Source organism: Mesoplodon mirus (assembly GCF_964341445.2).
Source record: "Mesoplodon mirus genome assembly, chromosome: 6".
Lineage (NCBI taxonomy): Eukaryota > Metazoa > Chordata > Mammalia > Artiodactyla > Ziphiidae > Mesoplodon > Mesoplodon mirus.
The window spans coordinates 133,150,003-133,174,635 of record NC_138982.1 but is presented as its reverse complement, the minus strand read 5'-3'; the positions used below and the strand labels follow the sequence as shown (position 1 = coordinate 133,174,635).

General features: G+C 36.1%; 1 protein-coding gene across 1 annotated transcript; it reads left to right on the top strand.

Annotated features, from left to right (window-relative positions):
• Positions 1-5,922: 5,922 nt before the first annotated feature.
• On the top strand, positions 5,923-6,219 carry LOC309806795 (uncharacterized protein; the record flags this gene model as incomplete). The annotated part of the gene is made up of 1 exon (XM_082625758.1): positions 5,923-6,219. The coding sequence occupies one exon, from the start codon at positions 5,923-5,925 to the stop codon at positions 6,217-6,219; it is 297 nt and encodes a 98-aa protein (XP_082481884.1).
• Positions 6,220-24,633: the final 18,414 nt, after the last annotated feature.

The window sequence follows — 24,633 nt, the reverse complement described above, 5'->3', positions numbered from 1 at the left end:
GACAATTCTTCAGCAGAACATATTAACATGACGCTCTTTAAATAAAAGTGGAGTCTCCAAAACAACAAGCTATTTTAAGCAAATTACTATTGATTGTCAACAGTGACTGGCACATAATGGTTGCTTACATATTTGTTGCCTGTGTCAAGGAATGAATGTTATGCTCTGCCAATTACTGACAGTATATAAAGGTCCATGGGAAGTAGATGACACACACACTTCAGAAACATCCTCTTGCAACCCACCTGAATCCACTTCCCTTGACAACATGTTTTGCAACTACTACGGCAATTCCTGTGACTACTGCTGTGGAAACAGCTATGACTGTGGATTTAGTCCCTATTATGGCTGTGGATATGGCTCCCATTATGGCTGTGGCTATGGAACAAGATATGGCTGTGGATATGGCTCCTGCTATGGTTGTGGATATGGCTCTGACACTGGCTACTGCAGCTACCGACCAGTTTGCTATGGGAGATGTTATTCTTCTTGCTACTAGAACATCACCATCCAAGGTCCATTCGCTTCTGAAAAGACATTTAAAGATAATACTGATTCAAAGATCTTTAGGACACAATTTCTATATCCAAGAAGTTACATGTCTGACAGAGGTATTGACCTCTACCAATTTTTAGATTGGCATCTTTGTGGCCTGAAGTCCACGGTGGTAACATTTGCCTATTTTCCAAATGTTAGCCTTTACTCCCTTAATCTCTGATTCTCTGTATTGATGATCCTAACATCCTATTGTTGGGGAAATCCCTTGCTATCAATAAAAATTGTTCATTGTTTCTAACAAATATCTGTGTATTCGTTTGCGAATTAGTCTTTTTTGAGGTGTTATGGTGTCTGTTGAAAATTGGGCTAGTATCTTGCCTGAATCTCGAGTTTTTCCTTGATATAATATAAGCATTTCTTCTTATATTTGCATCAGAAATAATACCTCTCCACTTATTTCTCGTATCCCACATGCTCAGGCACTCACATACTCAAGCATAAATCTCACAGTATTTCAGAACTGTGCTTTGCAAATCGCTCTTTGTCTGGGACGGAGCTGAAGGGGAAAAGAGGAGGAGGAATGCACTTTAAGCAGTATGTTAGTGCAAAGTATAAGGTAGAGAAAAGGTGGCCTGAGTGCTTAAAGGAATAATGGAATGAAAGAGATACTTTCCAGAATTAATGAGAAATTATAAGCAGAGCTAGGTATTAAAGTACATGAAGAAAAGAGAACTAGGAAAGGATAAGTTAGAATAAAATTATTCTACTGTATCATCTGCTTTTGATGGAATTGCAAATATATTTATTTGCACATATTTATTGAGATTGAGGAAATTTATTCAAGTCACTTAATTGACAAATAGTTTTGAGTAGTTTTGAAAGAGTCTCATTCTATACAGTGAGGACACAGTAGGAAAATTATAGATGAGTTTCCTGCTCTCACAGTGTTTACATTCTAGTATGTGAAGATAAAAAAATAAAAAATAATTAAGAAAATTTCAAACTGACAGTTGGGATGGGGAGAAGAAAACAGCTTAATGGGAAAGAGAGTAAGGACTGAAGTGTTAGAGGGATAGTTCAGGAGGAATTTTGAACTTGTGGCAAATGAACTGATGTCAATTGCAAAGGAAGACAGAAAGTACAGTAGTAAGTGTAAGGGTGAGAGAAGTTCACTAAGTTTTGGAAAAATATGATTTATTAAGCATGTATGAGATAATTTGTATATCCAGAAAGGAATCTTCACACACTAGCTTTTAACATACCTTCAAGATCTGAAATGTTGTGACTCCTTAGTTAAAGAACATTTGAGACACTCAGCTTTATAGAAATGAGAAAATGGTGATAATATTTACAAATATCCTACAATTTATATGTGCCACACAAATGTTTGACTTCATCCATTTTCTTATTGGAGAAATATTGATTGAGTGCAAATTATGTGCCAGGCACTATTGTGAGAGATGATTATTCAGTGATGTATAGAATAGATATATATTTTTTGTTTTGGATCAATATTGCGAGGTTTGAATGGAAAGGTATTAGAAGTAATGCAATAAAGATAGAAGACTTTTCAGTAATCCAGAAGTATAGTCATCAGAAAGTGTGTGTTGGCAGTGGTATTGAAAAGTAAAGTGTCTAATCCAGAGAATTTGTGAAATAACATTGATAGTTTTGAATTTAAATGATGACAGAAAAGGAAAGAAACTGGAGAATAATAAAAATTGGAATGGAGATATATTGATATTTTCTTTATGCCTAGTGTTATGGATTAAACATAGCAGAGTGATCAGTTTATACCAGTGACCAATATCATAAAAAATATATTCATTAACTGGAAGAAATTTGGCTAATAATTAGTAGTCTCAGAAAGTGAAATTGACAGCTTTGTGAAGATGCCTGTTGAAGGCATTCCATAAACTACTGGATCACAACTCATGTTTTGTTTCAAAATGTGAGTGTCCAGTAGAAGGAATCATCTTATGGAGTTTATACTCCCTTCCAACTTGGATTTCCTAGTTGTTACTATAGAAAATTTACTTTAATTTTGATAAGAAATGAAAGAGGAGAAATAACAAGTGATACCACAGACATACAGAAAATGATAAGAGAATACTATAAACAGTTACATGCCAACAAATTGGACATCCTAGAAGGAACAGACAAATTTCTAGAAACATACAGAATGCTGAGACTGAGTTAAGAAGAAACAATTTGAACAGACTGATCACTCGAAGTAAAATTGAACCTGTAATTCAAAAAACTCCCAGCTTATAAAAATCCAGGACTGTAGGATTTCACAGGGGAATTCTACCAAACATATAAGGAAGAATGATACCTATCCTTCTCAATCTGTTCCAAAAAATTGAAGATGAAGGAACACTCTCAAATTCCTTCAGCAAGGTCACCATTGCCCCAATACCAAAACTATACAAAGACACTACAGAAAAAAGAAAATTATAGCCCAATATTTTGAAGAATATGGGTGCAAAATCCTCAACAATATTTTAGGAAACCAAATTCAATAGTACAGAAAAAGTTCATATACCATGATCAAGTTGTATTTATTCCAGGGTCACAAGGATGGCTTAACATATGCTAGTAAATCAATGTGACACACCACATTAACAAAAAAAAAAAAAAAAAAAAAAAAAAAACAGAAAAAATCACATGATCACCTCATTAGATGCAGAAAAAGCATCTGAAAAAATTCAACATCCATTTATGATAATAACGCTCATCAAAGTGGGTGTAGAGAGAAAATATCTCAATGTAGTAAAGACTATTTATGACAAACAGCCAATATAATATTCAATGGTGAAAATATGGTCATTAGACCAATGAAAGGTTTGTCAACTGAAAGAAAATTTTCTAACAATGAATATTCTCAGAAAATGAAATCAGCAGCTTCGTGAAAATTCCTGTTGAAGGCATTCCATAGACTACTGGATCATAACTCATTTTTTTGTTGTTGAAATGTGAGATTCCAGTAGAAGGAATCACCTTCCAGAGTTTATACTCCCTTCCAACTTGGATTTCATAATTGTTACTATAAAAAGTTACTTTAATTGTGATAAGAAAGGAAAGAGGAGAAATAACAGCTTATACCACAGACATACAAAAGATCATAAGCGATACTATGAACAGTTATATGTCAACAAATTGGACAGCCTAGAAGAAACAGACAAATTTATAGAAACATACAGAATGACTAGACTGAATCAAGAAGAAACAGAATATTTGAACAGATTGATCACTACAAGTGAAGTAGAATCTGTAATTTGAAAAACTCCCAGCAAACAAAAGTCCAGGACCAGAGAGCTTCACAGTGGAATTCTATCAAACATAAAAAGAAGAACTTACACCAATCTTTCTCAAAATGTTCCAAAAAATTGAAGATGAGGAAACACTCCCAAATTGATTCAACAAGGCCACAATTACCCTGATACCAAAACCAGACAAAGGGATTATAGAGAAAAGAAAATTATAGTCCAATATCTTCGATGAATATAGATACAAAAATACTCAACAAAATATTAGCAAACCAAGTCCAATAATACAAAAAGGATCATACGTCATGATCAAGTTGGATTTATTCCAGGGTCACAAGGATGGATTAGCATGTGCAAATCAATCAATGTGATACAACACATCAACAAAAAGAAAGACAAAAATCACATGATCACCTCAATAGATGCAGAAAAAGCATTTGAAAAAATTCAACATCGATTCATGATAAAAATTCTTGTCAAAGTGGGTGTAGAGGGAAAATACATTAACATAATAAAGGCCATTTAGGACAAACCAACAGCCAACATAATACTCAATGGTGAAAAGGTGAAAGCCTTCCTGCTAAATTCAGGAAGAAGACAAGGATGATCACTCTTGCCACTTCTACTTAAACTGGAAGTTCTAGCCACAGCAGTCATAAGAAAAAGAAATGAAATGTATGCAGATTGGAAAGTAAGAGTTAACACCATAACTATTTGCAGATGATATGGTACTTTATATAGAGAACTCTACAATCTCCACCCAGAAACCATTAGAACCAATAAACGAATTCAGTAGGTTGCATGATACAAGATTAATATACAGATATCAGTTGTGTTTCTATATACTAATAATAAAATATTAGGAAGATAAAGTAAAACAAATCCCATTTAAAACTGCATCAAAAATTAACTAGGAATAAACTTAAACAAAGAGGTGAAATATCTATACTCTGAAAACTATAAAATTTGATGAAGGAAATTGAAATTGATATAAAGAAAATTAAATATATCCTGTGTCCTTAGATTTGAAGAATTAATATTATAAAAATGGCCATACCTCCCAATGAAATCTACAGATTTAATGCAATCCCTATCAAAATACCTATGACATTTTTCACAGAACTAGAACAAATATTTTTAAAATTCACAGAACTAGGACAAATAATCCTTAAACAACCCTAAAATTCATAGAAAAATATTTCTAAAACTAGGACAACAAAAGACCCCCAATTTTCAAAGCACTCTTCATAATAAAGGGCAAAGCTAGAGGTTCAACCCTACCAGACTTCAGACTATACTACAGTGTGGTATTTGCTCCAAAACAGGCACATAGGTCAGTGGAACAGAATACAGAGCCCAGAAATAATCCCACACACTTATGATCAATTAATCTATGACAAAAGAGGCAAGAATATACAAAGAGAAAAGACAGTCTCTTCAACAAGTGGTGCTGGGAAAACTGGACAGCCATATATATAACAACGAGAGTAGAACATTCCCTCACACCAAATACAAAAACAAACTCAAAATGGGCTAAAGACCTAAATGTAAGACCTGAAAATATAAAACTCTTAGAAGAAAACATAGGTAGAACACTCTTTGACATAAATTATAGCATCATTTTTTTGGATATGTATCCTAAGGCAAAATAAATAAAAGCAAAAATAAACAAATGAGACATAATTACACTTAAAAGGTTTTGCACAGCAAGGGAATCAGTTGAAAAGATAAAAAGATAACCTATGAAATGTGGGAAAATATTTGCAAATGATGTGACTGACTAGGTGTTAATATCCAAATTATACAAACATCTCATACAACTCAAAGACAAAAACCCCCAAACAACCCAACCAAAAAATCAGTTATTGGGCACATGATTCTACTGAGAAAATTCTTCAGCAGAACAAATTAAAATGATGCTCTTTAAATAAAATGGGAGTATCCAAAATAACGAGCTCATTTTAAAGAAACTATTATGGATTGTTAACAGTGACTGGCATATAATGGTTGCTTGCATATTTGTTGTCTATGTCAAGGAATGAATGGTATGCTCTGCCAATTACTGACAGTATATAAAGGTGCATGGGAAGCAGACGACACACACACTTCAGAAACATCCTCTTGCAACCCACCTGAATCCACTTCCCTTAACAACATGTGTTGCAAGTACTATAGCAACTTCTGTGGCTATGGTTGTGGAAAGAGCTATGGCTGTGTATTTAGCCCCTATTATGGCTATGGATATGGCACTAGATATGGCTGTGGATATGGCTTCTGCTGTGGCTGTGGATATGGGACTCGCTATGGCTGTGGATATGGCTCAGGATACGGCTGTGGATATGGCTCCCGTTATGGCTGTGGTTATGGAACCAGATGTGGCTGTGGATACGGCTCTGGCTACAGCAGCTATTGGCCAATTTGCTATAGGAGATGTTATTCTTCTTGCTGCTAGAACATCACCATCTAAGCCTTGTTTGCTTCTGAAACAACACACCTAAAGATAATGGTGATTCAAGGATCTATAACCCATGATTTCTATATCCAAGAAATTACATGCCTGACAGAGACTTTGACCTCCATCTACCCATTTTTAGATTGGCATCTTTGTGGCCTGAAGCTCCATCGTAGCATCATCTGACTCTTTTCTAAATGTTAGGCTTTACTCTCTTAATCTCTGATTCTTTATTATGACTGTGTTGATGATCCTAACATTGTACAGTTGGAGAAATCACTTATCCTCAATAAAAATAGCCCATTGCTCCTAATAAATCTCTGTGTATTTGCTTGTAAATTAGTCTTTTTTGAGATAATATGGCCTCTGTTGAAAATTGCACTAACATATTGCCTGAACCTTGAGTTATTCCTTGATATAATACAAACATTCCTTCCTATACCTGCACCAGGAATAATGTCTTCTCCACCTACTTCTTGTATCCCACATGCTCAGGCACTCATATACCCAAGCACAAATCTCACAGTATTTCAGAACTTTGTTTTCCAAATCTCACTGTGTCTAGGATGGAGCTGGAGGGGAAAGAGAAGGAGGAATGACACTTTATCCAGGATGTTAATGTAGAGTCCAAGGTTGAGAAGAGGTGACCTGAGTCCTTAAAGGAATAATGGAATGGAAGAGATATTTTCCAGAATTAATGAGAAATTATAAGCAGAGCTAGGTATTAAAGTACATGAGGAATAAATAACTAGGAAAGGGTAAGTTAGAATAAAATTATTCTACTGTATCATCTGCTTTTGATGGAATTGCTAATATATTTATTTGCACATATTTATTGAGACTGAGGAAATTTATTCAAGTCACTTAATTGACAGATAGTTTTGAAAGAGTCTCATTCTATACAGTGAAGTCACAGTAGGAAAATTATAGACAAGTTTCCTGTTCTCACAGTGTTTACATTCTGGTACCTGAGGATAAAAATCAACAGTAAAAAAGAATTAAGATGAATTCAGACTGACAGTTGCTATGGAGGAAATAAAACAACTTAATGGGAAAGAGAATAAGGACTGAAATATTAGAGATATAGTAAGGACTGAAATATTAGAGATATAGCTCAGGGAGGTGTTTGAAAGTTGTGACCAATGAGCTGATGCCAGTTGCAAAGAAAGACTAGAAAGGACAGTAGCAAGTGTCAGAGGGAAGAAGAATTCATTAATCTTTGGGTTTGCTTAGGTAGTACTACATTTTTCAGCTGGAAAAGAGTGAGGTCTAGTGGCTTAATAAGGTTGTCTAATGCCTTAATTGGGACAGATACAAGAATGAGATTAAAAAGTCCAGTTAAATTACGAATCGGAGAACCTATTGCTTTGTTGGATTCTGACTTTAGTGTTCTTTCCTCACCTGATCTTCCCAAACTCTGACATTTAGATCCTACAACAGAAGAGCCTCTTCAGACTCAGTAGCAATCGAGTTTCAACCAGCAGCGATAAAGATGTTGTGTCTTACTTGCATGACATGGGTCACTGCCCAAAGTCTGACACTGAGGTTCCTGGAGCTAGGAGACCCCACAAAACGACCCAAACCAAGGAAGATGGTCCTGCCATCAAAGTCTGCCCTAGTGTAAGGTTATGTCCAGGATATAATTTGTCTGACTGATGAAGAAACAGGGGTTCTTTCAAGAGCAGGATGGTTTTTGTAGCCGGAACATTTGTTAGTCTGATCTGAGGAATAACTATGCTCTGGGTAATCCTAAGGTTAGTCTTACAAGCAGAGGCAGAGAATTCTAACAGTTAAAGCTCTTTGAAAATCTAACTTGTTTCCTTATGTTCCTCCTCATCAAAGGTATGTCTAAAATAAGGAAAAATGTAATTTATTAGGCATGTATAAAATAATTTATGTATCCAGAAAAGGTTCTATCCTTTATTAGGCATGTATGAAATAATTTATATATCCAGAGAAGAATTTTCACAATCTATCCTCAAAATCTGAAATGTTATGACCATCACTCCAAGAAAATTTGATACTATCAGCTTGAGTGAAATGAGAAAATGGTGATAATGTTAAGAGAGATAAGGATGATTAAAATTAGAGAAAATTTGTGTGTGTGTGTGTGTGTGTGTGTGTGTGTATGTAGTATGGGTTTGGTGAATGTTGAGAAAAATGAAGATTTGGTTTCACATATCTAATCATATTATAGAGGAAAAGAAAGACCATTGCCATGAATGAGTTATTTCCGTAGGTAGGAAATGATTTAAACTTTATAACCCCTTTATGAGGAGACTCAAAATCCTTTTCTTTGATGAACTATTACATATTGTAAAGGTTTTAAACTGTAAAATCCATTATTTGTTCTTTCAGTCATTTAACAAACCTTAAGTTCATGTTCCAGCTATGTGCTGCGATTTGGTGTTTGGTATAGAGATATAAAACACATTGTTTCTTCTAAGAATTTGAAATACTCAGTTGGATACAAAATATCAATAGTAAATCATAGATTCACATTATAGCAGGTATGCTTGCAGGTGTTATAGGGCTACTGAACAAGAACTCCAGGGGGAGGCCTAAGTCAACCAGAATATGGGAGGAGGAGGCTACACAAGGGTAATAAATTGCTTCCAAAGGAGAATGGTATATGAGCAGAGACGTAAAGGATGAGTTGAAATTGGTGAGTTAAATAAGAGGGAAAATGGAATTCAAGGCAGAGGAATTTAGAAAAAGAAGTAAATAAGCTGGCTGCTTATTTCTAGAGTAGTAACTGCTACTGGAAAAGTTATAATCAATGGCTACACCCATAGAGGAATCCTCAGATTTTCTCAAGCTGCACTGTCCAATATAGAAGCTACTAGAGAGATGTGGGTATTGAGCACTTGAAATGTGGCTAAGAGCTGTTAAGTATAAAGAACACACCAGATTTCAGAGACTTACTGTAAAAAATTCATGAAAACTATATCATTAATTTAAAAAATACTGTTTATACATTAAGTGATAATATTTTGCATATATTAGGTTAAATAAAATATGCTATAAAATTAATTCACCTTTTTATCTTTTTAAAACGTGGCTCCTGGAAAATGTAAAATTCTATAAGTATTTCATGATATATTTCTCCTCTTCCATGTGGTTTTAGAAGGTCTCAACAAGCTGGTCCAGAGAGGACTGTAGCTAGGAAGAGAAACCATGTTAGGCCACCAGTAAAGATCAGACAATCTAGCCATGCTATCAACGTATAGGCAGTAGATTATTCTGAACCAGTAAGACCACAGTACTCAATGCAAAAGACTTCTGGGGGAGGGGGTGGGGTCCAGTAAAGGCAAAGTTTTGATCTGAGATAGTGTATTTAGTAAGTGGAATTGATCAATTTGCCATCTGTTTAGACACAGAAAAGTTAGATGCCTGCCTCACACCATACACAACAGAAATTCCATATTGACTAATGTTTTAAACATGAAATTTAAACTTTAAAGTACTAGAAGATGGTATCGGCTTTCAGCAATTTTTTTTTTTTTTTTTTTTTTCTTTTTGCGGTATGCGGGCCTCTCACCGTTGTGGCCTCTCCCGTTGCGGAGCACAGGCTCCGGACGCACAGGCCCAGCGGCCATGGCTCACGGGCCCAGCCGCTCCGCGGCATATGGGATCCTCCCAGACCGGGGCACGAACCCGTATCCCCTGCATCGGCAGGCGGACTCTCAACCACTGCGCCACCAGGGAGGCCCGGCTTTCAGCAATTTTGTAAGCCAGTTGGTAACTTGAAACCAGTCATGCTAGTACGCCATGGAAATTAGCAAATCAGACCCTATACTCCCAACAGAAGTCATTAAACAACAACACACCACTGCTGTATCCCTCCTGATATTGAGAAACAAGTTTATTTCTTTGAAAGTTTTACAATAGGTGTGTATTAATTATAAGCCTGAAAAAGAAAAAAAAAAAAAAGGAAAGAAAGAAAAGAAAGATCCATGGAAATAAATGAAGAGAGGCTACAATATTTTTGCATGTCCAGAAATCTTAAGCCTATTTTGAGTCAATATCCACATTCTCTGGTGCAGGAAACATTGTCTTTAACTGTACTCTCCTTCAAGATATCATTTCCTCAAGGTCATACAAATGACCACACTTAAAATAAGAAGATTGTATAGCTAGTGATGGAGAGCCTAGGTTCCGGAGTCACACTACATGCTCAAGCATAGGCGTCATCAGTTATTAGCTGTGTGATTGTGGGAACATTATCTAACTTCTCTGAGCCTCAGTATACTCAAAGGTAAAATGACAGAATAGTGTTAGATCAGTATTGTTGAGAGTACTGAACTAAATAAAATATGCATTCTATACCACCGTAAGAACTCAGTAGATGTTTTATTATATTTATTATTAGGTTGTTGAATAATGAAATTGTTGACATTTAACCATCTTAATCTACAAAAATGACAATTTTATATGGCTCAATCTTATATATTATTTTTATTGACAATATTTTGAAAATCCCAGAATTTTAATCAATAATTTGTTTCCTCAGATCAAATAGGTAGGCGCACTTCTTTTAGATGTTTTGTACATGTATCATATATATATATATACTCCATAGTTATGAATGCTAAAATACACTGTGACACCAGGTATATTGATATAATATTTGTCATTGTATTATTAGTAACAAATTAGTGTGTTTTGGTGGAATAGTTTGTTTTCTGGTGATTTGGTCCTGCTTTTTTACTTTATCATCAAATTGTAATAATTATTTGAGAAGTTTCCATTAGGTTTGACAAAAGACATAGGCTCTTTCATGAAAAGTGTTTTTTTTTTTTTTTTGGAGGGGGTAATGTGATAACAGTAAATAGTGGTTGCAGTAAACTGAAGAGTGAATAAGTGAGGAAATGTAAATATTGAAATGACTAATCGTTCATGTAGCGTGTGGTGAAAGGATGGAGACTGGTCCAAATGGAAATGGTGTTCACTCTCCCTGGAGACTTGCAAAAGCCTAGAGCTCATTTTTCAGCACTATATACATATTTTTATTCAATATTCTATGTCCCGGAATAGTGCTTGCATGATGTAAGCATTCAAAAATTCTTGTAAAGTTAAACTGTGTGGTTCAGTCACTGCCTAGAAAATCAAGTAATGAAATGATGCAAGGAAATATGGTCATGCTAGAGCTGTTTTGGGGAATAGCAGGTGACACGTGAAATGTGGAAAGGGTCATGAAGTTTGCAGGAATGGAGCCAATGCTGACTATATTTTAGTGGAAAGAATTGCAAAAGTGGTACAATCATAATTAGAAAGCAAATCTAGAATCTGAGGTTTTAATTTTGACATGAAAGTTGCTGATCTAGAGTGCTTATATCCTATGATTAAAATTTGAGATGCCTAGAAAAGTTATAATCACTTCCACTCAGATGCTGTAATTTCTAAAATTAACTTGCAGAGTGTCAAGGAATTTCTACTCTCAACAGACAGAGAATGTCTTTGCATGAGCAGAACAGCTCTAATACCACTGTGTGGTACTTAAGGCTTATGGAGCAGGTTTGAGAGGGACTCACTTGTTTGCTTGATGGTTTACAGCATGCTTTGGCTAGAATGGCAAAGATCACACACAAAAAAGGAAATCCAGAGGATAAAAGTGTAAGGCAGAAGTAGCAAAATACTGGTAATTTTAGTCAGATGCAGTGAATATTTTCCATCTTAAAAACTGGAGGAAAAAATAGTTCATGGATCCTGCCCTAGGTTTTATGGTTATAGTAGGATGTGGACTAATTCAACTCTATTACTAAACAGCTGAGAGTCCTTGGGCATAACAACTCTCCTTGGCCTCTGTTTTCTCATCTGTGCATACAAAAATAAATACCATGACTTCTTATTACATTGTTTTTGTAAGAATCAAATGAAGTAATAAATATGAGTGTGCCCCAAAACTATAAAGGGAAATATAAATATTATTAATTATTATTATCATTGTTGTTATTTTTCTTATATAACATCCTATACATCAAAATAATTACAATTTTTCCAAGTGGAAGAAATCTTATAGGCTTTCATTCAACAGTGAGTGCTTAGGTCTTTAGAGTCACAGAAGATAAAATTATCTGTCTTACATTACAATTGACTGAAGGAATCAGGTAATTAAAACAGAGTGTGCTAATACAGCATATTCAGGATCACAATAGATTTAGACAAGGGGAGCTGTGGAAGAATAGAGGAATTACAGCTAAAGCGCATTGTGAATGTCCAGGAATGCTTCTAATATGAGGTGTAGTCTAAGCTGTGCTTTGAAGAATCAGTAGGATTTGTGTAGATAAAATTTTGATGATGTAACTGGGCAAAATGTTTCAAAGAAAGTATCATACTGAAATATTCCAAGAATGCTTAATTAGAGTTGGTTATGTTGCATTGGACAAAATCATGGTCGCTTTTATTTTGGTATATTATATCAAACCCCTGTTTTGTACCAATTCAGATCTTCTTTGCCTCACCTGACTTTTGCACTAGCCACAACTTCAGTAGAAATTCTACCTGGTTCCATCCACATTTTTGTAGGTATAACCTGAGAATTTCTCCCCTTATTCCCCTGCTGTTTGTCTGTCACCTCCAGCCCTGGTGTTTTCCTATCAATTCTGAGATATGAGATACTGGAGCATCTCCCAGTGTGCACATATATGTACCTGGAAGTACAGAAGAGTTAATGCCTCCTGGATGAAAATCTAAATTAGGTCTAATTACATTTCACAAAATATGATTGTTCAATGTGGAGGTTATATCTGTTTTCTTATAATTTTCATGACTAGCTACAGCCAAATCTTGGACATAACTACATGAAAAAATTGTTGTCCTTAGTTTGATGAGATTTTTAAAAATGAAAATTGCTGTGATAATGAGGCCACAGAGTCTGTGTTGTGTGTTCCACCCACTTCTGGTAGTATTAAAAGTCTTAGGGCAAGAGATAACATTCAGACTTCAGAAACCTCTGTCTGATCCTCTACAGAACTACCAAACTCCCTCCTGTAAACACAATGTAAACACTACTACAGAAACTCATGTGGTAGCTGTGGATATTGTTCTGGATATGGCCGTGGATATGGCCATGGATATATATGGTTGTGGCTACAGCTGTGCTTATTGCTCTGCCTGCTGTGGATACCAACCATTTTTCTATAGAAGATATTATTCTTCTTGCTGCTAGAATGTAATTGCAGTGCACATTTTCCTCTAAATGATTATCCCAGGCTTTTTCCATTTCAATGTCTCACAATCACATCGTTTCTCCTAGAATATTCAGAGCCTGCAGAAAACTTTTTGATTGTCTTCTTGAAAGTCCTATCTGTAATTGAGGGGGCCTGAGTTACTCCATAATCTTCCTGGAAAGCAAAAGACTTCATTTTGACCATAGTCCAAGTGTAAACCCACTACATTCTTATTCTATGTTTCTATATTGTGATTACAGTAAGTCCCCTACATATGAATGAGTTCCATTCTGAGAACGCGTTTGTGAGTCCAATTTGTGTGTAAGTTCAACAAAGTTAGCCTAAGTATCCAACTAACACAATCGGCTATATAGTACTATACTGCAATATGTTTATAATACTTTTCACACAAATAATACATAAAAAACAAACACAAAAATAAGGAGAAAATTTTTAATCTTACAGTACAGTACCTTGAAAAGTACAGTACAGTACCAGCTACATCACAGCTGCTTTTATGCTTGCTTCTGGACATCCTGGGCTCAAAATAAGCATACTGTACTACTGTACTCTATACAGGACTGTGCAGTAAAGTACATAAAAGAACAACCACTTGTAGAGCATGCACGCACATGACAATGTACGCCAGACACCTCTGAAACTGACTGGTGTATTCTTCTGTGTCCTCACACCCAACCTGATTATATTAGGTCTGACCTACTGTCTAGAGAACGCTACTGTATAATTTTCCAAGGCCTGACATAACAAATTGCCACAAACTGGCTGACTGAAGACTATAGAAATGTATTCTCTCACAGTTCAAGAGGCCAAAAGTGCAAAATCATGACGTCAGCAGGATTAGTTGCCTCTTGGGGACTCAAGGGGATAATTGTTCCATGCTTTCCTCTTAGCTGCTGACAGTTGCCAGCAATCTGTGGCATTCCTTGGCTTGTAGATGCATCTTTTCATTCTCTGCCTCTGTCTTCACAGACACATATAATGTACAGGCATTCTCCCTGTGTATCTCTTATCTTCCCTCTGTGCATATCTCTGACCAAATTTCCCTCTTCTTTCCTATAAGGACATCTGTCATTGGATTAACTGGGGTACAGCCTAATCCATATTACCCCATCTTATCTTGATTATACATGTATCGGCAAATACATTTTCAAATAAAGTCACATTCTGAGGCTCTGGGTGGACGTGAATTTGGACAGGATACTATTCAACCTAGTAGAACTACCAAATATGATGCATTAAGAAGGCGATGAAGCAGAGATTGAAGAGTTCTGTGAAGATCATATCCTGAGATATAAAAAAGACCAGTTTGCCTCCTACGATATTCAAAGTGAAAAACCACACCTTCAGCTTTGAGGCTGAGGTTGGCATTGATTCAGTGAATACTACATGAAGCTCATTTCCCAGTGGGAGAATTAATATGACCATAGCAACCATGTGTTTGACTTCATGGTCTACATGGCCACCAAGCAGTAAAAGCTCTGTATCACCAACCCAGCAAGGACACAAGAAAAAGAAAATTCTTCAGTTGCAGGGGAGTAATTCCCCCCAACTCTAACTCAAACACTGAGAATCTCCCATCCTCTACAGGATTCCCATCTCGGGCTCCTAAAGAAAGATAGGAGCTTAGGGATCCCTGCCTTGTCAGGTGCCATTAATATTATCCTAAAATCTACAGCAGCACATAGGAGAGGGATGGAAGTGGGAAAGCCAAATTGAGAAATATGCCTTCAATTTAATTAGCATTTGTTGAGAGCTTCCTAAAAAACATAACATCACACTAGGCACTGCTGAATATAAAAAGATGAATAAGACCCAGAATAGGCCTTCAAAGAACCTCCATCTTAGTGAGGAAGAAAAGTGCGTATACAACCAAATCACTGACTGCTTGGGTAAATAAATGGAGATAGAAGGTGGGTGACACAGAAGTAGAGTAAAAGGAAAGAGAAATGACATGAAACAGTCCTCAGAGAACTTCAGTCATAGGTCCACTCAGGGCTTTTATCCTTGCTATGCTCCTACATGCAACTTTAATGTCATGAGTCTATGTGACTCACCCCCATACCCTCTTCAGGTCTTGTTCATATGTCACCATCTAGGGGAGGCCTTCCCTGATCATCCTTATTTATAACTTCTATCTTCCCATATATCTTTCTCCACTTAATTTTTCTTCATAGCATTCATCACCATATAGCCAATAGTACTTTACTTATTTATTTTGTTTACTCTCTTTTCTTCTCAATAAAACATAGACTCTGTGAGGTCAGGTATGCTTTTCTTTTTTTCCCCCCACCACAGGAACAAACTAGAGAAAAGAATCTGATATACTGGGGCCTAATAATAAAGGAATTTAAATATCAAGGTATTGCAAAAGGCATGGAATTCATTTTAAATATAGTGGAGAATAAGAGAAGCTTTTGAGCAAAGGAATGACATAATCAGGTTGATTTTCTGAGACACAGTGATCATTACTTCTTTGCCAATTCATTTAGTCATATCCTATTTCCTTGAAACCATTATTTGCTAAATACTCTTGAGTAAAAATCTCTCCTTGAGTATTAACCTTGATTGCATTGGATTTGTGGCAGTTTATGTAAGCAGCATTCTCCAGCTATGTTTCCAGGAACACTGGGTCTGGGAGGTATTAAAAGGTATTCCAAGAACCCAAGTTTCCAAGATGAAAAATACACTGTCAAATGCTGTAAAATAAAGTCCCTTTAGGGATATTCACCATTTGCATTCATTCTTAAAATTTTACTTGAGCACCTCTTGTATGACAGGCAGTATAATAAGAATGTCAACTGGAATGTAAGGGAGCATTTTTAAATGTCCTCTGGAGAATCATATAGAAAGAACCAATCTGACGTCATTCAACAAACTAACATATCTGTACAATAAAAATACTTTTAAGTTGAGAAATAACTTTTTAAGGTTTTTTTTTTGAAAAGTACTGTTTTAGAGTATATGTTAAAATGTGAAAGTCTTATGAGTGTACAGGCTTCCTAAAGACAATGATGGGTGTTTCTACACAGAAATAAAGAATAAGCCATATTAAGTCAAACTGGTTATTTTTAAAATAACCATGTGGGAGGCAGTTTTGCCTGCATTCAACTGAATATTTTCAAAATAATCTTTTGATAGAAAATTAATTCAGACCTACCAAGTTAATCTCAATTCAACCTCAGTAGAGTATGTATACTTGACCATGAGAGTTGAAAATCCCTTTTTCAGATGCTGAATGAGGATTGAGTTTTAGTGGATGAGAAGAAAGCTTCTGAAAATTAGTACTTTATCTGAAACATTTTTTGCAAATAATTTGTATTATATTGTGCATTTATTTGTTTGCATAAGTGTCTTATGTTACGAATTGTAAGATGTGTAAGGTCTTTAAAAGTAAGAACCCTACTATTATTTTTAGTTTTTGTTTGATTTTGCTCTGTGCATTCTATACTCTGGAAACCATCTTGCCTTGTGCAGGCTCTTCAGAATACTAGAACCACCATACATGTTTCTTTTGTGGAATTATTTTGTTCTACAATTTTATTCACTTAAGTATCTGTTCCTTTTTAGATTTTGGAATTTCATGTGACTATAAAGAATTGCAGTTGCTATTTTCACCATCCCCAAAATGCTCAGTTGTTCTGGACAATATTTCCTTACCATATAAAATTTCATCTTGCTCTTCTGGAAATTCCTTTCTATTTTACTTCCTAATTATCACTGGTAATATGTCATTACTTTCAGTTCTTCATTAGAAAAAATTCAGCACGTTAAATAAAATGCAGGGGCTTCCCTGGTGGCGCAGTGGTTGAGAGTCCGCCTGCCGATGCAGGGGACACGAGTTCGTGCCCCGGTCTGGGAAGATCCCACATGCTGTGAAGCGGCTGGGCCCGTGAGCCATGGCCGCTGAGCCTGCGCATCCGGAGCCTGTGCTCCACAACAGAAGAGGCCACTACAGTGAGAGACCTGCATACTGCAAAAAAAATAAAAAATAAAAATAAATAAAACGCAAAATTTACTACAACTTAATTCATCTTTCCCATACTCTCCTTTTCTTTTTTGCACCGATACTCTCATGTTAATCATAAACAATGACTTTGTGCCACCCTAAATAAAATTCAGAACCTTTGTATCCCCAACCTTCATTTGTAAAGTGAAGTCCTCTCCATGAAAACACTGCAAACTCCCAGAATATGTGGTAGTAAAGTTTTATATTCTTCTTCCAGCTCTTTTCTACTTCTTACCAAATATACTATTGATCTGCTAAACTAATTTTTCTTTCTTGAATCAATGCTTTTTCTCTATGCTGGGAACATCATCAAATTTGGAAATTTTCATTTGTTTCCCCTTCTTGACATTGTTTACCTCTTATGTTCTTCATCCTCCATGAAGTTTCTCCAACTTGGGAGAAAAAAAATAATTATTAACCTTCATTCATCCAAATAAAATAGAAAATAAGCCATGTATTATCTCACTAGACACTTTGAAATTTATATGTATTAGATTTAATCTATCCAATTCTATAAAATAGTCACACAAAAATCCAGTATTATTATAATATTTACGGAAATTCCTTTAGTTGAAAGTCAGTGATCATTTAATGTGGTCTTTAAAATGCACTTATAATTTATAGTAGATTACATCATGTGTAAGAAATATTTAATAATTATAGATTTATGTAAATAAACACATTTAATTTTGAAAGCAGGTGATTGGGTTAACAGTACATCACATCTGTGTTGTGTTTTCCCTTCATTCTAAGAGGATCAGCTATTTTTTCTACTTCCTTCTAACCATTAGCCTTCCATTAGTGTGGCATTCTGCCTTGTTTTCTCATTTTATTTCCTCTGGGTCTTCATCAGTCTCCTCAACTCTACTTTCTTCTCCTGCCTACTTGACTCTAAGAGATTTTTTTTTTTTTTTTTTGCTGCTCCACAAGGCATGTGAGATCTTAGTTCCCTAACCAGGGATTGAACCCATGCCCCTGCAGTGGAAGCACAGAGTCTTAACCACTGGACCACCAGGGAAGTCACTCTAAGAGATTTTTAATGCTTTCTTTTGCCAAGCCCAGTGACCTCTCCCCATTTTTGTGTTTCTCAACCTCTGCTGTGTTCACCACAACTGATCACCTTCTTCTTCAAACACTTTTCAATACCTTCCTCATTCTCCCTGTACTACACTACCTCTCACATGTTTCTTCACTGATTCCTCTGCCTTTATCTTAACTCTAAGGCAGCCTTCCAAGATTCAATTCTTTGACCTTACACCCTCTTCCTCTAAATTCTCTCATTACATTACAGTTTGTACTCCAAATGCAATGGCTGGCCTGTTGAAGGCACTCAATTAAAACTCAAAAGAAAAATATGCATGAGTCAACATTTTCTCTCATGTTTACAGCTTTAAATAACAAATTAATATTAGTCACATTCAAATTGGTAAGTCATGTACTCTCCTCCTTCTTGAATCTACAAATCTCAGCTGGACAATTCCCTTCTTGCATGTGGCAACTTTAAAAAAATGCACAATGTAAGAGTTGTGCATTAAGTTTTATTTGGGGCAAAATGAGGTCTATAGCCTGGGAGTGAGCATCTCAGATAGCTCTGAGGAACTGCTCCAAAAAGGTGGGGGAAGGTCAGTATATATATGATTTTGCTGAAGGGGGAGTACATGCAATCAAGCACATATTTTTTGCAGAAATTTCCTACTAATCTCGTGAAGGTTACTGCTAGTCATGAGTAGCAGACATCAAAACAAAGGATTTTAGTGCTTTTCTAGACATGAGGAGATACAAAAATTAGGCTCATATACAAAAATTAGGCTCATAAAATCATCTCTTGAAAATAACTATCTGAAGACCTGCTCTGCCAGTTTTTCCCAGAACACAGAGTGCCTCATTTCTGCTCTCTACCCTGGACTCCTTTCAGGGGACATTGAAAGTCAGCAGATGCAGCAGCACATGATTTAATCTTTGTAGGCATAGATGACAAGTGCCAATGGCAAGTGCCAATTTGTAGATGACACATGTGTTATCATAACCTCAAATCCATGTATTTCCAGCAAAACTGACTTCTCCTGAAAATATTCCTGCCCATTAGTAGCACCACCTCTCCTGATGATTACTCAAGTTCAGTATAAAAGTACCACGTCTACTCATTTATTTGTGTCACTAAACCCAATAATTTTCCATTGGGAATGTCACATGTCCATTTCTCTTTACTCTGTTGTTACAACAAACCTAATTCTGGGACTAATCTCCTCACTCTTGGATCCCCCACTGAACCATTATCTCCAGGTACTCAGACATCTTGCATTTCTATGCTCCAATCCATTCTGCACATTGTTACCAAATTTGTATATCCTCTCACAGATTTCTTCTAACATTCTGGATTTCATGTTCTGCTCATTCTTAATCCTCTGCCTGGCTCACAGACCTTTTTTTTTTTTTGTGGTACACAGGCCTCTCACTGTTGTGGCCTCTCCCGTTGCGGAACACAGGCTCCGGACACGCAGGCTCAGCGGCCATGGCTCACGGGTCCAGCCGCTCCACGGCATGTGGGATCCTCCCGGACCGGGGCACGAACCCATGTCCCCTGCATCGGCAGGCAGACTCTCAACCACTGCGCCACCAAGGAAGCCCCCACAGACCTTTGTAAATATACTTCCTCACCAACAATTCTGAATCTGTTCACCACTCTGTTGCAATGATCATAAAATTATTTATTAAATTCATACATATGAAAGACACCAACCATATTCCCTAGACCACTAATTTAATGCCCATTTTCATCTCTGCCTCTGTCCCCAAGTAGTTCTCCCACCTTGAATTTTTCCTCCTTTTCTAATCTACTGGTCTAGCTCTTCAAGTCCAGTTCAAGTTTCCCTTCTATGGAATAATTCTGTGGTCACCAGAGTCCTCTGAATTCCTGCCAATCTTTTTGTTTGTGTCACATAGCTATTATCTACTAAGTTGTGTTCCTGAAGTGTTAGTCTTTTTTATTTTATTTTTAATTTTATTTTAATTTTATTATTTTTAAAATTTTTTTATTAGTTTCTGCTTTATAACAAAGTGAATCAGTCATACATATACATCTGTTCCCACATCCCTTCCCTCATGCATCTCCCTCCTTCCCACCCTCTCCATCCCACCCCTCCAGGCGGTCACAAAGCACCGAGCTGATCTCCCTGTGCTCTGCAGCTGCTTCCCGCTATCTATCTACCTTACGTTTGGTATTGTATATATGTCCATGCCTCTCTTTCGCTTTGTCACAGCTTACCCTTCCCCCTCCCCGTATCCTCAGGTCCATTCTCAAGTAGGTCTGTGTCTTTATTCCTGTTTTACCCCTAGGTTCTTCATGACATTTTTTTTTTAAATTCCATATATATGTGTTAGCATACGGTATTTGTCTTTCTCTTTCTGACTTACTTCACTCTGTATGACAGACTCTAGGTCTATCCACCTCATTACAAATAGCTCAGTTTCGTTTCTTTTTATGGCTGAGTAATATTCCATTTTATATATATGTGCCACTTCTTCTTTATCCATTCATCTGATGATGGACACTTAGATTGTTTCCAGCTCCGGGCTATTGTGAATAGAGCTGCAATGAACATTTTGGTACATGACTCTTTTTGAATTATGGTTTTCTCAGGGTATATGCCTAGTAGTGGGATTGCTGGATCATATGGTAGTTCTATTTTTAGTTTTTTAAGGAACCTCCATACTGTTCTCCATAGTGGCTGTACCAATTCACATTCCCACCAACCCAATCCAAAAATGGGCAGAAGACTTAAATAGGCATTTCTCCATAGAAGATATACAGACTGCCAACAAACACATGAAAGAATTCTCAACATCATTAATCATTAGAGAAATGCAAATCAAAACTACAATGAGATATCATCTCACACCAGTCAGAATGGCCATCATCAAGAAATCTAGAAACAATAAATGCCGGAGAGGGTGTGGAGAAAAGGGAACACTCTTGCACTGCTGGTGGGGAGGTGTTAGTCTTGATTTTCCAAATAGGTTTGTTCTTTGGTGGCAGGAACTGTATTTAATCTGTGTCTCTACAACACCCATCACAGCAGTGATCAAACACATATTAAGTGCTCAATGAATCCCTGTTGATCCTGTGCTGGGCTCAAGTGGAAGAAATATTTGCCAATAACTCTTAATTTGACATCACTTGTTTAAGAGCCACGGTTGCTGAAAATATGAGTCAAGGGCCAGGAGCATCAGCATTACCAGGGAATTTGTTAAAAATAAAAATTCCCAGACTCTACTCGAGACCTACTAAATCAAAAACTCTAGTGGTGGGGCCCAGAATCTGTTTTTTCAAGTCCTCTGAGTGATTATCGTTCACACTGTCATTTGAAAACCATGTCTATGGATCAATCATCTGGTCGTCAGGACAATGTTTCTAGATAAAATAGTGCTGGGCAACACAAATGGTTAATTTTCTGAGTTTTTTCTTTTTTAGGACATTCTGACCTGCTTAAAACAAGGCAAGTGATGATTAGCAATGTCCTTATTATGATTCACAAAGTTTAGATGATAATGGAAACACAACCTATTTGCACAATCATTCTTCAAAACCTAAAATGTTTTGCAGCAAAGGTTAATATTCCATATTTCTTTTAACTTTTGCCTTATTGTCCCCCAAAACTGGCTTATCATGCAGTTCTGAAATTGGAAGCTAAAGAACAGAGGTTATTGTTGAAAGCCACATACTTCAGAATATATTGGAAGCTTTTAAGACCCAAGCATTAGATTTCAGTTACTCCATTCACCACCCTTTATGGATAACCTCATCTTAGAGGATCTGAATAGAGGTGAGAACAAGAAAAGAGACTGAAGATTCTGAAGTGAGGACCCCAAAGAGACCATTACAAGTTCAGAATGTTTTAAGGGTAATTGAGGGAACTCAATGTTGACCTGTAACCTGTTCAAGAACCACAGTTGCACAAAGGGAAGCCATGAACCCCAGAAACTTAGCAGTTCATTTCATTTCCACCTAGTTGGATAGTGTGTTAGAGTTCTCCAGAGAAACAGAACATTACAAGATACAGTGTAGGTAGGTGGATAGATGATATGTACATATATATTATAATAGGAGGTATATAGAGTATATAGGATATAGATGATATTAAGCATATATAGGATATAATAGGATATATATATATATATATATATATATATATATATATATATATATAGGCTATTATAGGAGATGGGAAAGTTTTATTTTGAGCAATTTGGCTCACATGATTTTGAGGATTGTCAAGAGCAAAATCTGCAGGGCAGGCTGGAGACACAGGGAAAAGTTGACATTGTAGCTCAAGTCTAAAGGCATTCTGGAGGGAGGATTCTCTCTTTCTCTGGTGGACCTGGCTGTGTCTTTTCTCTTAAGGCCTTCAACTGATTGAATGAGGCACACCCACATTATGGAAGGTAAACTGCTTTACTAATTTAAATGTTAATATCATCTTTAAAAATGCCTTCACAGAAACTTCTAGACTGATGTTTAACTGAACATCTGGGCTTCATAGTCCAGCCAAATGCACAAATAAAATTAACCATCACAGATGGTGACCAGTCTGAGTCCTCAATGTTTATTATAACCTAATTCAGGTTCTCCACATATATTTAATAACAGAGCTACTTTGAGCTTTAATCTCAATCAACTGGAAAGTATATATCTCCAGGTAGCAGTAAAAAAATGATTTGGCTGCTATGGGAAAGTACTTTTCAATTATTTGGTCTGAGGCACAATTTTTCTTAGCAGGCTTTGTGGTAATATTGAACATCTTCTCAATCATGGAAGTGCATTTTATTTCCTGGGGAAGCTTTTATAAAATGACAACAGTCCCACCCCAGACCATTAAACTGAAATTTCAAGGATGGGGTCCAGGCACTGACACTTAATGAAAGCTCTTCCAAGTGAACATGATGAGCAATCAGATTTGAGAATCACTGCTCCAAATAAAGGAAATGTCCTACAAACCCAGTCATCTGATGAATCTGATATTGCAATAGCTGAGAATAACAATCAGTTACTTGTTTAGATTCATATCAGCAAAAGATAAGCTTCCTTTATAATTGCTTAATATCTTACCTTAAAGTTTAGTATTAATATTGTAAACATTTTTATATTTGTGTCTATTAGATGATGAGTCCTGTTCTTTCCTTTGAATTTTGCACTTTTGATTTATTTTTACATGTGTTTTGATTTATTTTTACATGTGTATCTCATAGAAAATACATACTTGTGTTTGCAGTTTACTTTTATCTTCTTTTTTCTTTATTTTGCTTTTATAGTCTGTAGTTTCTTTTATTTCCAACTCCTCAAATTGTCCTTGTTTTTATTATTATACACTGAACATTTTCCTAGTTTTATAATTTTCTTCTCTTAGTATTTAAGATCTTTATAACAATTTAGACTTATTTTAATTATTTATACAAAATTATGGGTTTAAATGGTTTCAATGCTCACCATTAGTGCTTGGAACTAAAACCTCCATATCTATAATTTATTTATTTGTATTCGACCCTCAAATGGCTAATGTATATCTTCAAGAATTTTATTCTTTTGTTTTGTCACTATCAAAGATACAATAATAATCAGCTGATGCAGTCCTGCCCACCAGAAAGACAAGATCCAGCCTCATCCACCAGAACACAGGCATCAGTCCCCTCCACCAGGAAGCCTACAAAACCCACTGAACCAACCTTACCCACTAGGGGCACACACTAAAAACAACAGGAACTTGAATCTGCAACCTGTGAAAAGGAGACCCCAAACACAGTAAATTAATCAAAATTAGAAGGAAGAGAAACATACAGCATATGAAGGAGCAAGGTAAAGATGCACCAGACCAAACAAATGAAGAGGAAATAGGCAGTCTACCTGAAAAAGAATTCAGAGTAATGACAGAAACGATGATCCAAAATCTTGGAAATAGAATGGAGAAAATAAAAGAAACGTTTAACAAAGACATAGAAGAACTAAAGAGCAAATAAACAATGATGAACGGCACAATAAATGAAATTCAAAATTCTCTAGAAGGAATCAATAGCAGAATAACTGAGGCAGAAAAACGGATAAGTGCTCTGGAAGATAAAAGAGAGGAAATAACTACTGCAGAACAGAATAAAGAAAAAAGAATGAAAAGACTTGAGAACAGTCTCAGAGACCTCTGGGACAACATTAAACACACCAACATT